This window comes from Pan paniscus, chromosome 1 (assembly GCF_029289425.2).
Source record: "Pan paniscus chromosome 1, NHGRI_mPanPan1-v2.0_pri, whole genome shotgun sequence".
NCBI lineage: Eukaryota > Metazoa > Chordata > Mammalia > Primates > Hominidae > Pan > Pan paniscus.
The window spans coordinates 26,769,702-26,782,784 of NC_073249.2; the positions used below are offsets into that span (position 1 = coordinate 26,769,702).

The 13,083-nt window shown below is 46.7% G+C and overlaps 1 protein-coding gene across 1 annotated transcript in view; it reads left to right on the forward strand.

Annotated features, from left to right (window-relative positions):
* The first annotated feature begins 904 nt into the window (after positions 1 to 904).
* Positions 905 to 13,083, forward strand: part of HHIPL2 (HHIP like 2) — a 28,139-nt gene continuing 15,960 nt past the window's right edge. Inside the window, exons 1-5 of the mRNA XM_057301284.2 lie at positions 905 to 3,627; positions 7,158 to 7,810; positions 9,194 to 9,337; positions 11,008 to 11,339; positions 12,572 to 12,698. Coding sequence (XP_057157267.1) covers positions 3,307 to 3,627; positions 7,158 to 7,810; positions 9,194 to 9,337; positions 11,008 to 11,339; positions 12,572 to 12,698 — 1,577 coding nt within the window. The 5' untranslated portion in view covers positions 905 to 3,306. The remainder of the gene's footprint in view (positions 3,628 to 7,157; positions 7,811 to 9,193; positions 9,338 to 11,007; positions 11,340 to 12,571; positions 12,699 to 13,083) is intronic.

Here is a 13,083-nt window from a genome sequence, read left to right on the forward strand (position 1 = left end):
GTCCCACTCTGTCACTCAGGTTGGAGTGCAGTGGTGTGATCTCGGCTCACTGCAGCCTCCACCTCCTGAGTTCAAGTGATTCTCCTGCCTCGGCCTCCTGAGTAGCTGGGATTACAGGCGTGTGCCACCACACCCAGCTAATTTTTTTGTATTTTTAGTAGAGACAGGGTTTCGCTATGTTGGCCGGGCTGGTCTCAAACTCCCGGCCTCAAGTGATCCACCCGCCTCGGCCTCCCAAAGTGTTGGGATTACAGGCATGAGCCACTGCACCCGGCCAACTAGGTGTAGTACTGAACAGTACAAATAGGAAAGCAGGGCTATTCTGATGATCATTCTGACTACTCCCTCCTATCTATCTATTTATCTATCTATTTATCTATCTATCTATCTATCTATCTATCTATCTATCTATCTATCTATCTATCTATGCATCTATCTATCTGCCTACCTACCTATCTACAGGATCTTCCTGTGCCACCCAGGCTGGAGTGCAGTGGTGTGATCACAGCTCACCACAGCCTCGAACTCCTATGCTCAAGCAATTCTCCCACCTTAGCCTCCCAAGTAACTAGGACTACAGATACATGCCACCACACCCAGCTAATTTAAAAATTTTTATAGCAACAGGGTCTCACTATGTTGCCCAGTCTGGTCTTAAACTTTTGGGCTCAAATGATCCTCCTGCCTTGGCCTCCCAAAGTCCTGGGATTATAGGCATTAACCACACCTGGCCAATTTTGTTTGTATTTTAAATGCTATTTGGGGCTTTCATAATCCAGAACATTGTGAGTATAGACTTGGCTAGACTGAGGTTCACTGTCCCTTCTTGATGATACCCTGGCAAATACTGTTTCTGGCGATGAGTTGGGCAGCCAGGTAGGGCACCCTCTGAAGCAGTACATCTGGAACAAGAAGAAACTTGGACTTCATCTGCGTTTCAAACAGAAGCTTTTGCCAGTAAGGAAATTCAAGGTGGACCAGAACCATGGAAAATGCTGAAAGGAGAGTTAGCTCAAGTGCCAAATGTCCCCATTGGCCTACACCTTGGCTCATGCTTGTTTGGGTTTGGGGCTGTGTGAGTTTGGGACTCCTGTTCTGCATTTATTCATTCAAGAAATATTTATCAAAGCCTATTATGTGCAACGGATGTGGACAAAGGAAAACACGTTTTTATTTTATTTTATATTTATTTTATTATTATTACTTTTTGAGATGGAGTTTCACTCTTGTTGCCCAGGCTGGAGTGCAATGGCACAGTCTCAGCTCACTGCAACCTCTGCCTTCTGGGTTCAAGCGATTCTCCTGCCTCAGCCTCCCAAGTAGCTGGGATTACAGGTGCCCGCCACCACACCCAGCTAATCTTTTTTTTTTTGAGATGGAGTCTTGCTCTGTCGCCCAGGCTGGAATGCAGTGGCATGATCTTGGCTCACTGCAACCTTCGCCTGCTGGGTTCAAGCAATTATCCTGCCTCAGCCTCCTGAGTAGCTGGGACTACAGGCATGCGCCACCATGCCCAGCTAATTTTTTGTATTTTTAGTAGAAACGGGGTTTCACCACGCTGGCCAGGCTGGTCTTGAACTCCTGACCTTGTGATCCGCCTGCCTTGGCCTCCCAAAGTGCTGGGATTACAGGTGTGAGCTACCACACCTGGCCGCTAATTCTTGTATTTTTAGGAAAGATGGAATTTCACCATGTTGGCCAGGCTGGTCTTGAACTCCGGACCTCAGGTGATTCACCCGCCTCGGCCTCCCAAAGTGCTGGGATTTCAGGCATGAGCCACTGTGCCCGGCCACAAAACACATTTTTAAAATACTAATGTGGGAACATATACTAAGTGAGGAGGAGTGTCCCTACAGCAGGTATAGATTTGGCAAAGGAAGGCACCCAGTTGTCCTGTGCTTCCTGAGGAAATTGTCCCAAACAGTCCTTGTTGATTCCTTGTTTTCACTGGACCACCCTCCCTCTTCTATGGTCTGAATGTGTCCCTCCCTACCTCAGATTCATATATTGGAATGTAATCGCCAATGTGGTAGTATTAAGAAGTGGAGCCTTTGGGAGGTGATTAGGTCATGAAGGCAGAGGCCTCATGGATAGGATTACGGTCTTTATAAAAGGTCTTGAAGGAGTGGATTTGAACCATCCTGTCCCACCATGGGAGCAACAAGTCACCATCAATGAGGAACAGAGCCCTCGTCGGACACTGAACCTGTTGGCATCTCTTATTTTTTTTTTTATTTTTAGAGATGGTCTTGCTCTGTTGCCCAGGCTGGAGTGCAGTGGCGTGATCATAGCTGACTGCAGCCTCAAACTCCTGGGCTCAAGCAGTCCTCCTGACTCAGCTTCCCAAGTAGCTGGAACTACAGGTGTGCACCACCATGGCTGGTTAATTTTCTTTTTATATTTGTAGAGACGGGGTCTCACAGCGTTGCCCAGTCTGGTCTCAACCTCCTGGGATCAAGTAATCCTCCTGCCTCAGGCTCCCGCAGTGCTGGGATTACATGCATGAACCACCATGCCCAGCCCCTACTGCCATCTTGATCTTGGACTTCCCAGCCTCCAGAACTGTGACCAATACATTTCTATTATTTATAATTACAGTCTGTGGTGTTTTGTTACAGCAGCATGGACTAAGATTCCCCTTCTTTTCCTTCACTGTGTCCTCCTTCCTCTCCTTGGTCCTTACTGTGGATGCAAGATTCATGAAATGCCCTCTCTTCCTACCCTTCCAAATATACACCTTGCCTGATCCCAGGAGCTATACAGCACACCCTGCCTCCTGCCATGGCCCCTCCATATCTCCTACCGCCTTGGGGCCCTTCAGCACTGTAGAAACGCTTGAAGCTTTCCTTCTACAGAGTGTGAAGTCTGGGATGACATAATATATGGTGCTCTCATGGTGACTCTGGGCCTCTCAGCCTGTGAAGAAACATAAAAAAGTGTGAATTTCCGGGCATCCCCACAGACAGCAGGAATTCTTTGCAGTTTTAAGGAATCGAGCACCTCTGCCATTGACACCACTGCACTTTTGGCTAAGCAAAGGTGTGCCCCCATAACACTAGCAGCACTAGAGTGGGGCTTCATGTTTAGATGGGTTGGGGGAGGGGGGAAGGGACACCTCCCACTGCTTTCCAAGGGAGCCCACAGAAGGGACACTGCTCAGAAACTACCTCAGCAGGGAGGGGCGGGGAAGAGGAGGAAGGAGGAGAAAACAGGGTGGAGTAGGGGGAGGAAGAGAGGGAGGACCTTGGGCAGAGCAGGGAAGCCAACCTGAGCAAACACAGCAGCCCGAGTGTTCCCAAGGCCAAAATGCTGAGAACGTCCACTCCTAATCTGTGTGGTGGTCTGCATTGCCGGGCCCCCTGGCTCTCTTCTGGCATTCTCTGCCTCTGCCTCATATTCTTGTTGGGCCAGGTGGGCTTGCTGCAGGGACACCCCCAGTGCCTGGATTACGGGCCCCCTTTCCAGCCCCCTCTGCACCTTGAGTTTTGCTCTGACTATGAGTCCTTCGGCTGCTGTGACCAGCACAAGGACCGCCGCATCGCTGCCCGGTACTGGGACATCATGGAATATTTTGATCTGAAGAGACATGAGCTGTGTGGAGATTACATTAAAGACATCCTTTGCCAGGTAGTGAAAAGTGCCTTCCAGCCCCAGGGGTTTGGGTGCTGGGCTGCATGGTGTGGGTCATGAGCGGAGGGTGCTTTGGGAGCCCAGCCCTTTAGAAGTTCATGTGCCGGGTGCCTCATCTTGGAGCTGCCGGCTTTGGACACGCACACTGACATGAGTGTGTGCTGAATTTGGTCTCCATGGGTTCCCCAAAGCTCTCCCTCTGGGATTCTGCTGGCCCTGATTCTTCTCCAGGCTCCAGGAGAATGAGAGGGACACTCTTCCTGGAGCTCTCAGAGCAGCCATTATTTGCCACACTCCCTCTGTGGTGCACGGCAAATAATTATTTGCATCCTCTGCGGTGCTCAGAGAGCTAGGCACTTAAACCCGTGGAATTTACCGAGCGCGTTAAGGGAGGGAGTGGTGGCATCTGCTGGGGTCCAGTCCTTTTCATCTGGGTGATTTGTGCCAGGGCATCTCTGGCGTCACCCTGGCGGTGGCAGGGGTTGGAGACTCTCTCCAGAGTTCTGTCTGCCCAGCACTCCAGAGCTGGAAGAGAGAGATGCAAGCTGCTGAGTAGCAGTGACTCACAGAGTTTCTGCTTCTCCTGGTTGCCCAACAGCCAAAATCCACATGCCTGGGAGGCATCGTTTTGATTGAGCTCAGCCTGAAAACAAGACGGGTGTAGGCTGCACACACAGACTTTGTAGGAAGAGGGTGTTTGGGGGTTAATGGGGAGAGGTCAGCATTTGGAAAGCTGATAAAAGAGGCTGCCTGGGGAGGACCCCTCTAATGATGTTGGGGAGGAGAGGCAAGAAGTCCAGGCAGCCTTTTGAACTGAGACCCCCTGGGCTTGTCAGCACAATGACTTGGCTATCCACAGGCATCTGTTCATGACTCCTGGTGCCACTGTTCCTGAACTTGCAGACCACTGTAACTCCCACATAGGCTGTGAAGTGGTTAACCGAGCTTCCCAGAGTCCAGGAGAGAATTACAGCTGAGCCTGGCCCAGAAAGTCAGCCACCTGGGTGGCACCGCCTGGGGCTGTACTCTTGGACACCACTCCACAGCTGTTTCCTGGAGAATTAACTCTAGGATTCCCATTAGGGTAGAAGCTGAGCTTTTACAAGCAGCACTGAGAATGTTTATTTCTGAGATCATCCCTGGTAAAAATTTATACCCCTGACCCTTCCCTCTTGCATGAGGTTTCAGAAAGTCAAAGTCAGCAGCTCTGTTGTTTTAGGGATTTGAGGAATAAGAACAATTTCAGCCAAACAGTCCTACACGTGTTTATTTATTCACATTTATAAGGTCCTCTTTCTTCCCCAACGTATGTAGTGTGTACCCAGCAATGATTCTGCAGGCAGTTGTTATGATCCTCATTTTACTGATGAAGGCTCAAGAGTTTAGATGACTTACCCAAGGTAAAACAATCCTGGGGCACAGAGCCAGATGCTCAGGCTCCAAGTTTTGTGCCTTTTGATCACACCGTGCTAAAGTATAGTTACAGCAGCACTGGCTTGTTTACTTAACGGTTTTCTGAGCTCCCCAAACTATATGCTCCATTGGAAGAGAGACTTTGTGCATTTCGCTCACTGCTGCATCCCAATCAATGTAGAGAACGGTGCCTGGCACGTAAGACAGACTCAACAGGAGAGTCACATAGGACTCTTATTTATTTATTTATTTATTTTTTTGAGACAGAGTCTTACTCTGTCACTCAGGATGGAGTGCAGTGGCACAGTCTTGGCTGACTACAACCTCTGCCTCCCGGCTTCAAGCGATTCTCCTGTCTCAGCCTCCTGAGTACCTGGGACTACAGGCACATGACACCATGCCTGGGTTTTTAAATTTTTAAAATTTTTTTATTTTTAGTAGTGACAGGGTTTCACCATGTTGGCCAGGCTGGTCTTGAACTCCTGACCTTAGGTGATCTGCCCCCCTCATCCTCTCAAAGTGCTGGGATTACAGGCGTGAGCTACTGCGCCTGGCTAGAGACCTTATGGGCTTTGATTTTCTTCCCTTTGAAGTAGGGAAGTATCTGTGTAGTTACTGAGCTAATTGAGTAGAAGCAAATTTGCAAACTCTAAATGGCTGCATGAGAGTGTGCCATAGTGATGGTTCTCTTTCCACAGCCCCCTTCTATTCTCTAGTATTGGATCCTTAATTCAGCCTCCCTTCTCCCTTTTTCCCAGTCTCCGAGAGTGGACAGAATGAGCAAGGGGACACTTAAGAGTGGGTCATGTTGCTTCTTGATAGCTGCTGTGATAAGTGTCTTAAATGGAAACAGACACCCCGAGGGGAGCCTGTGAATCTCTGAGCTCCTTCTTCCACTCTGCCCAATGACCGAAAGCTAACTCTGCAGTGTACAATCAGAGGAAATAAGAGAGAACAGGGAACTCACATATACATGAAAAATGCTGCTGGTCCTTTTGTGAAGCGATGGCAGCACAGAGGTGAATGAGATGGTTCTGCACAGGCTGGCTGGCTCAGGAGAGTCCTTAGTGATCAGAAGGGGGCTTCTGGGCCAATGGGTGAACTCTGCTCTAATGCACGGCTCCAAATGACACCCTTTGAATTGGGCTTTCTTACCTTCCTAATCTCAGTTGCCTCTGTCTTTCATCACTACTGGGAGTCGCTCGTCTGCTCACAATATTCTATTTTCCTCCTAAAAAATGTTATAGTCTAGGGAGGTCCAAGTAGCAGATACTCCTTTGAGCAAATAGTCCTTATATGTTTGTGTAAGGAGCAGGCATATTGCCCTATAGCCACAATTCAAATGTGTATAGGTTCCAGCATGGTACTTTGCATATATTAAACACTGAAATTTTTAAAATAAATAATTGAAGAAATTGCTAAACACCTAATCTCTGAGAGTGATACATCCAATGTCAATTCTGATAATTTTATTTTTCATTGTAAAATATTCCAAAAATATGGAAAAGCACAGAAAAATAATTAACACTGTATCTCCAACAACCAGATTTGAACAAATGTAAAATTTTTGCCAAATTGTTTCAGATTTGTATAAAGAAATAACATCTTGGTAGATATAGCATCCATAAGAAAATGAGGCTGGGCCGACATGGTGGCTCATGCCTGTAATCCCAGCACTTTGGGAGATCGAAGAGGCAGGAGAATCACTTGAGCCTAGGAGTTAGGAATCAGCCTGGGCAACATGGTGAGGCCGTTTCTATGAAAAATAAAATAAAATGAAAATTAAAAAATAAGAAAGAGATCTAGAAATTTAGTAATATCTTTTTGAAAAAATATTCATGCATCATTTAATAAAACTTTAAATGTCAAAAACTAAGCTGAAATGTTAGAGATAGTACAGTGAATATGAGAGATTTTCCCTGTTTTCTGCCTTCTAGGAGCATTAACTGGGTAGAAAATCACAGGAAGAGTTTTAGCAGCAGTTGGTAACAAAAACTCCAAAATCCTGATTTTTTCCGCCTAGCACCATTTTTTCTTTCTGCTTGCTCAAAACTTGAGACAAGTGCCGGTGTGGCAGGTCTGATGCTGAGCCTGAGCTCCGCGTTCTTTTTTAGGAGTGCTCGCCCTACGCAGCCCACCTGTACGACGCCGAAAACACCCAGACGCCTCTCCGGAATCTCCCGGGCCTCTGCTCTGATTACTGCTCTGCCTTCCATTCTAACTGTCACTCAGCCATTTCCCTGCTGACCAATGACCGCGGCCTCCAGGAGTCTCATGGAAGGGACGGTACCCGCTTCTGCCACCTCCTGGACCTTCCTGACAAGGACTATTGCTTCCCTAATGTCCTGAGGAACGACTATCTCAACCGCCACCTGGGCATGGTGGCCCAAGATCCTCAGGGCTGCCTGCAGCTCTGCCTGAGCGAGGTGGCCAACGGGCTGAGGAACCCCGTCTCCATGGTCCATGCTGGGGACGGCACCCATCGCTTCTTTGTTGCTGAGCAGGTAGGAGTGGTGTGGGTCTACCTCCCTGATGGGAGTCGCCTGGAGCAACCCTTCCTGGACCTCAAGAACATCGTGTTGACCACCCCATGGATCGGGGATGAGAGAGGCTTCTTGGGGTTGGCTTTTCACCCCAAATTCCGCCACAATCGCAAGTTCTATATTTATTATTCGTGCCTGGACAAGAAGAAGGTAGAAAAGATCCGAATTAGTGAGATGAAGGTTTCTCGGGCTGATCCTAACAAAGCTGACCTGAAATCAGAGAGGTGAGAGGTACTCATGAGAGCCTACAGCTGTACTGTGTTCCGAAATAATGCCAGCCAGGTCTGTGAGATAATAGAGGGGAACTTCACTGGTTTTAGAGCACTACTCGAACTGTTGAGAAAGGAGTCACTGTGGATTGAGAACGGCCCAAGTTAGCCTCTTGAGTTAAGGCTGTTTAATGGCATGTAGCCATCACCTTACAGTTACCCTAAATAAAGACATACTTTCCTGTCTTTACAAAGGGTAAGTAAGGACCAGCAGCCATAGGGGTCTGAGAAAGGATTATAGATAATATCAACATATGAAACATAATAGTAGCCTCTGATTATTATGTGCCATTAGATCCCAGGGCCTTTACTTTGAATGTGGGATTTCTTATTCTCACTGGAAGCTGTGGCACAAGGCCATCAAGCTATGGATGCATGGCCAGGTGAGGACTCAGTTTTAACTGACCCCAAGTTCATGCTCTTTCCACCCTACCACTCTGCCTTTGTTTTTCCTTCTTCTCCTTTCTCTCGTTTCTTTTCCCGTGGTAGACAGGTTGGAGGATTGCAAAGAGCATAAAGAACTGATAGATTAACCCCTCTTAAGTTACTCAAAAGAAGGGATGGAGCATTCTGGTACGGCAGAGAGTAAGGGCAAGCCCTGGAAAAGGATGGTTGTTACCCTGGCTGGGTCCACAGCTCATTAAACCATGGTATGAAAGAAAAATGAGGCCAGGCATGGTGGCTCATGCCTGTAATCCCAACAGTTTGGGAAGCTGAGGCGGGCGGATCACTTGAGGTCAGGAGTTCAAGACCAGCCTGGCCAATATGGAAAAACCCTGTCTCTATTAAAAATTAGCCAGGCATGGTGGCACATGCCTGTAGTCCCAGCTACTCAGGAGGCCGAGGCAGGAGAATCGCATGAACCTGGGAGGCAGAGGTTGCAGTGAGCCAAGATCACGCCACTGCATGCCAACCTGGGTGACAGAGCAAGACTCCATCTCAAAAAAAAAAAAAAACAAAAAGCCAGATGTGGTGGGATGGTAATCCCACCAGATACTTGGGAGGCTCTCAGCCGAGGCAGGAGAATTGCTTGAACCTGGAGGTGGAGGTTGCAGTGAGGTGAGATTGCACCACAGCACTCCAGCTTGGATGCAGAGTGAGACTCTGTCTAAAAAAAAAAGACAAAGGAAAATGAGCCATGAAAGAGTTATACCAGGAAACAAGGGGCATCTCAGAGCCCCAAAGCTACTTGCTTTGTGATCCTTAAAAACTCAGAAGCAGGTCTTGGCTGGCTTGGCAAATCTCGGTGGCTTGGCCCAGTCATTTCTGGGTATCTCAAGAGGATGCAGCTTCAGCTTGTGTCAAATCCTAACGTTTGGTTTCTTTTTTCTCTTCCAGGGTCATCTTGGAGATTGAAGAACCAGCCTCAAACCATAATGGCGGACAACTTCTTTTTGGCCTGGATGGCTATATGTACATATTCACTGGGGACGGGGGACAGGCTGGAGATCCCTTTGGCCTGTTTGGAAATGCTCAGAACAAGTAAGCTGGATGGGGGCTGGGCACTTGTCCCTTCAGAGTGAGCCCCTGGTGTGGTGTTTTTGCAGGGATGGCATCAAACTCAAATCACACACTGCAAGATGTAGTCCACTCCACTGAGGCAACGGGAGGAACGTTTGGTTTTCTGTTCCATAAATTTCAGACATAGTATATTTTGGTAGTTAATATTACTGATGCTCAATATAACTGTCAGAGTGTTATGTAAAGGAGAATTCAGGATTTTAAAAATATATATATTAGCAGATCATTATTCACCACACTAATCAACTAATTCAATTCAACTCAATAATATTATTGAACACCATGTTCCAGGCGCTGTGCTAGGCCCTGGAGACACATGAGAAGTTAACTACTGAGAGCCAATGTGTATTGGGTGCTTGCAGCTTGTCAGGCACTGGTCTAAGTACTTTACATTTGAGAAGGTAATTTTAGCAACCTTCAAGGGCAAGAATTTATATCTAATATCTATTCTGTTAATTGATATATCACCAGCACTCAGGACAGTGCCTGGCACAAGGGAGTCTTTCCATAATTACACATGGAATGAATGAATCCTATGAAGTATACATATAATAGTATCCATTTTACAGACAAGAAAATGGAGACACAGAGGTCGTACAATGAGTAAGTGGAAAAAACAGAATCCCAACCCACACAATACGGCGCCAGAGCCCAGTGATGCTGTGTTGCCTAGATAAAGGTCATGTGGTCCTTCTGCCCTTTGCACCCAGTAAGCACTTGGCTTCTATTATTCCTAGTAATAAAAATATTGAGGTTAATAATAATACAAAGCTAACATTTGTCGAATACCTACTGTGATTCAAGAATTGCATTAAATGCTATATACACAGTAACTCATTTAACCCTTACATCACAACCACACCGCAAGGTAAATAATATTTATCTAGCCATATATTTTAAATAGAGATGGGGCCTCACTGTATTGCCTAGGCTGTTCTTGAACTCATGGCCTCAAGCTATCCGCCCACCTCAGCCTCCCAAAATGTGGGATTACGGGCATGAGCCACTGCGCCTGGCCAATATATAAAAAATAATAGCAGCCTCTGATTATCATGTGTCCATTGGATCCCAGACCCTTTACTTGAGTGTGAAATTTCTTATCCTCACAGGAAGCAGTGGCACAAGGCCATCAGTTACTCTCCTCTGACTTTCAAATGAGGAAAGTCAGCCCCAGAGACCACAGTCATTGGCAGAGCCTCTCCAAAGCTTCTATTCTGTTCTTTTAACTGACCATGTTGTTAAATAAACAATAAACAATATAACTAGCTTCTTTAAAAACTTTGTCATATTAGACCAAATCAGAGAGAAGCTGTGCTCATCATTAAAATAAGAATTGAAGCTGCAACTTGCTCAGGGTCACATGGACCAAGATCACATCAAACTTTTGCCTCGTAGTTCTCTTAGAGCCAAACATGGGGCAGTCTTAAATATCTTGTATAGATTTAAAAGAAAATCTTCAAGCTCATACTTGCTGGTACAAAAAAAGAAGGAAAATAAGAAGTCAAATCTTCCCATGTGATCCTTAGCAGTCTCTTGGCATCAGCTATGAGTCGGCCCTTCTGGGTGATCTCTTCCAGTCCTGTGGCTTTCCTTGCTTACCTCATTCTGCTTCTTGGCCTTCTTTCTTTCAGAAGTTCCCTGCTGGGAAAAGTTTTAAGGATCGATGTGAACAGGGCAGGCTCAGATGGCAAGCGGTACCGAGTCCCCTCGGACAATCCATTTGTTTCTGAGCCAGGGGCCCACCCCGCCATCTATGCCTATGGGATCAGGAACATGTGGCGTTGTGCTGTGGACCGAGGGGACCCCGTCACGCGCCAGGGCCGAGGCCGGATATTCTGTGGGGACGTGGGCCAGAACAGGTTTGAAGAGGTTGACCTCATTGTGAAAGGTGGAAACTATGGCTGGAGAGCAAAGGAAGGGTTTGCATGTTATGACAAAAAACTTTGTCACAATGCCTCTTTGGGTAAGTAAGAAGCTCTCTGGGTGATTTCTTGGATGAGTTGAGTGGGCTGGAGGTGGAGGTGGGGAATAAAACCTGAATGTCCTGCCCTGCAGGTCATTTAAATCACGCCTTGTTTGTGTCCTGTGGTGTAGTGCTTCTCCAACCGGTCCTCCAGCCACTCACTGGCACCAGAGACATCTTGGCAGTGGCTATTTTAAAAAAGTGAATTCCTAGACTCTGCCCTCGACCTAATGAATTTGAATTTTGGGTGGATTGGAGGCATGAGATTGACCCAGGAATCTGTATTTTAAATAAGTTACCCACATTAATTTTAGGCATATTATTTTGAGAACCACTGGCAGACCAAAATTGGTGTATGTTTTTATTTATTTCCCAACTGGGACAGGCCACTGAAATGATATTCTGCACATAGGCAAGTAAGAGGACACTTTCTTTTCTTTTTTTTTCTTTTCTTTCTTTTTTTTTTTTTTTTTTTTTTAGACAGAGTCTTGCTCTGTCACCCAGACTGGAGTGCAGTGGCACGATCTCGGCTCACTGCAACCTCCGACTCCCTGGTTCAAGTGATTCTCCTGCCTCAGCCCCCTGAGTAGCTGGGATTACAGGCATGCACCACCACTCCCACCTAATTTTTTTGTTTTTAGTAGAGATGGGGTTTCACCATGTTGGCCAGGATGGTCTCGATCTCCTGACCTCGTGATCCGCCTGCCTCGGCCTCCCAAAGTGCTGGGATTACAGGTGTGAGTCACCATGCCCGGCCCAGGACACTTTCTAAACACCAATAATCAAGGTGTACTTTAGAAACTCCACCTGGCTCAAAATTCTAGTGTTCTGACTCTATTACTTCTTCTTAGTCTTTTCTTGTCCTCTAACTTATAAAGCAGTCTTACAGACTGTGACAATATTTTTCATATCCTTAAACCTGGGTTTCTGCCATATCAACCTAGGGGGAAAACTTAGCCATGTGGATTTCCAGGTCACTGCCTCATAGATGGAGGGAATTTTTGGCTTCCTCTCTGCCTGCAGATAGCAGTTAAGTAGGAAGTTTGCAAATATTGTGGATGGCCTATTGAGAACAATAAACATGATTCACTTGCTTGCCTGTCCTACTGAAGACCAAGAGGTAAAGTGTTCTTTACTGAATTAGGCAACTGCATTAAAAAGTCCCCTTCTTCCTCCTTGAAGCTTTCAATTTTAGGCCATGACACTCACTCTCTTTCCTCTCTCCTGGACAGATGATGTTCTGCCAATCTATGCTTATGGCCATGCAGTGGGGAAGTCAGTCACTGGAGGTTATGTCTACCGTGGTTGTGAATCCCCAAATCTCAATGGCCTGTATATCTTTGGAGACTTCATGAGTGGGTAAGGAAAGACTGATGTCCCTTCTCCCTCTTTTTATTTTAACATTTTTACTGAGGTATAACTTACATATGGTGAAATATAATCACGTAAGAGCGCAGGTGTATGATGTTTTACAAATGTATGCACTCATATTACCACCAACCATATCAAGAGGCAGAACACTTCCATCACCCTAGAAGGCTCCTTCTTGTCTATTACCTCTCTCTCTCTGTCTCTCTCTCATACCAGGGGCTCACTTTAAAGGGACAGGGGCCCAGCTTCCATCCAGCTTACTTGTTCTGAGCATTTCCAAACATGCCAAAGGGATCAGGTCTCCAGCCTGTCCCCCGTCCCCAGTGAATATGTACATGTAGCCATCCAGGCCAAAAAGAAGTTGACACACACA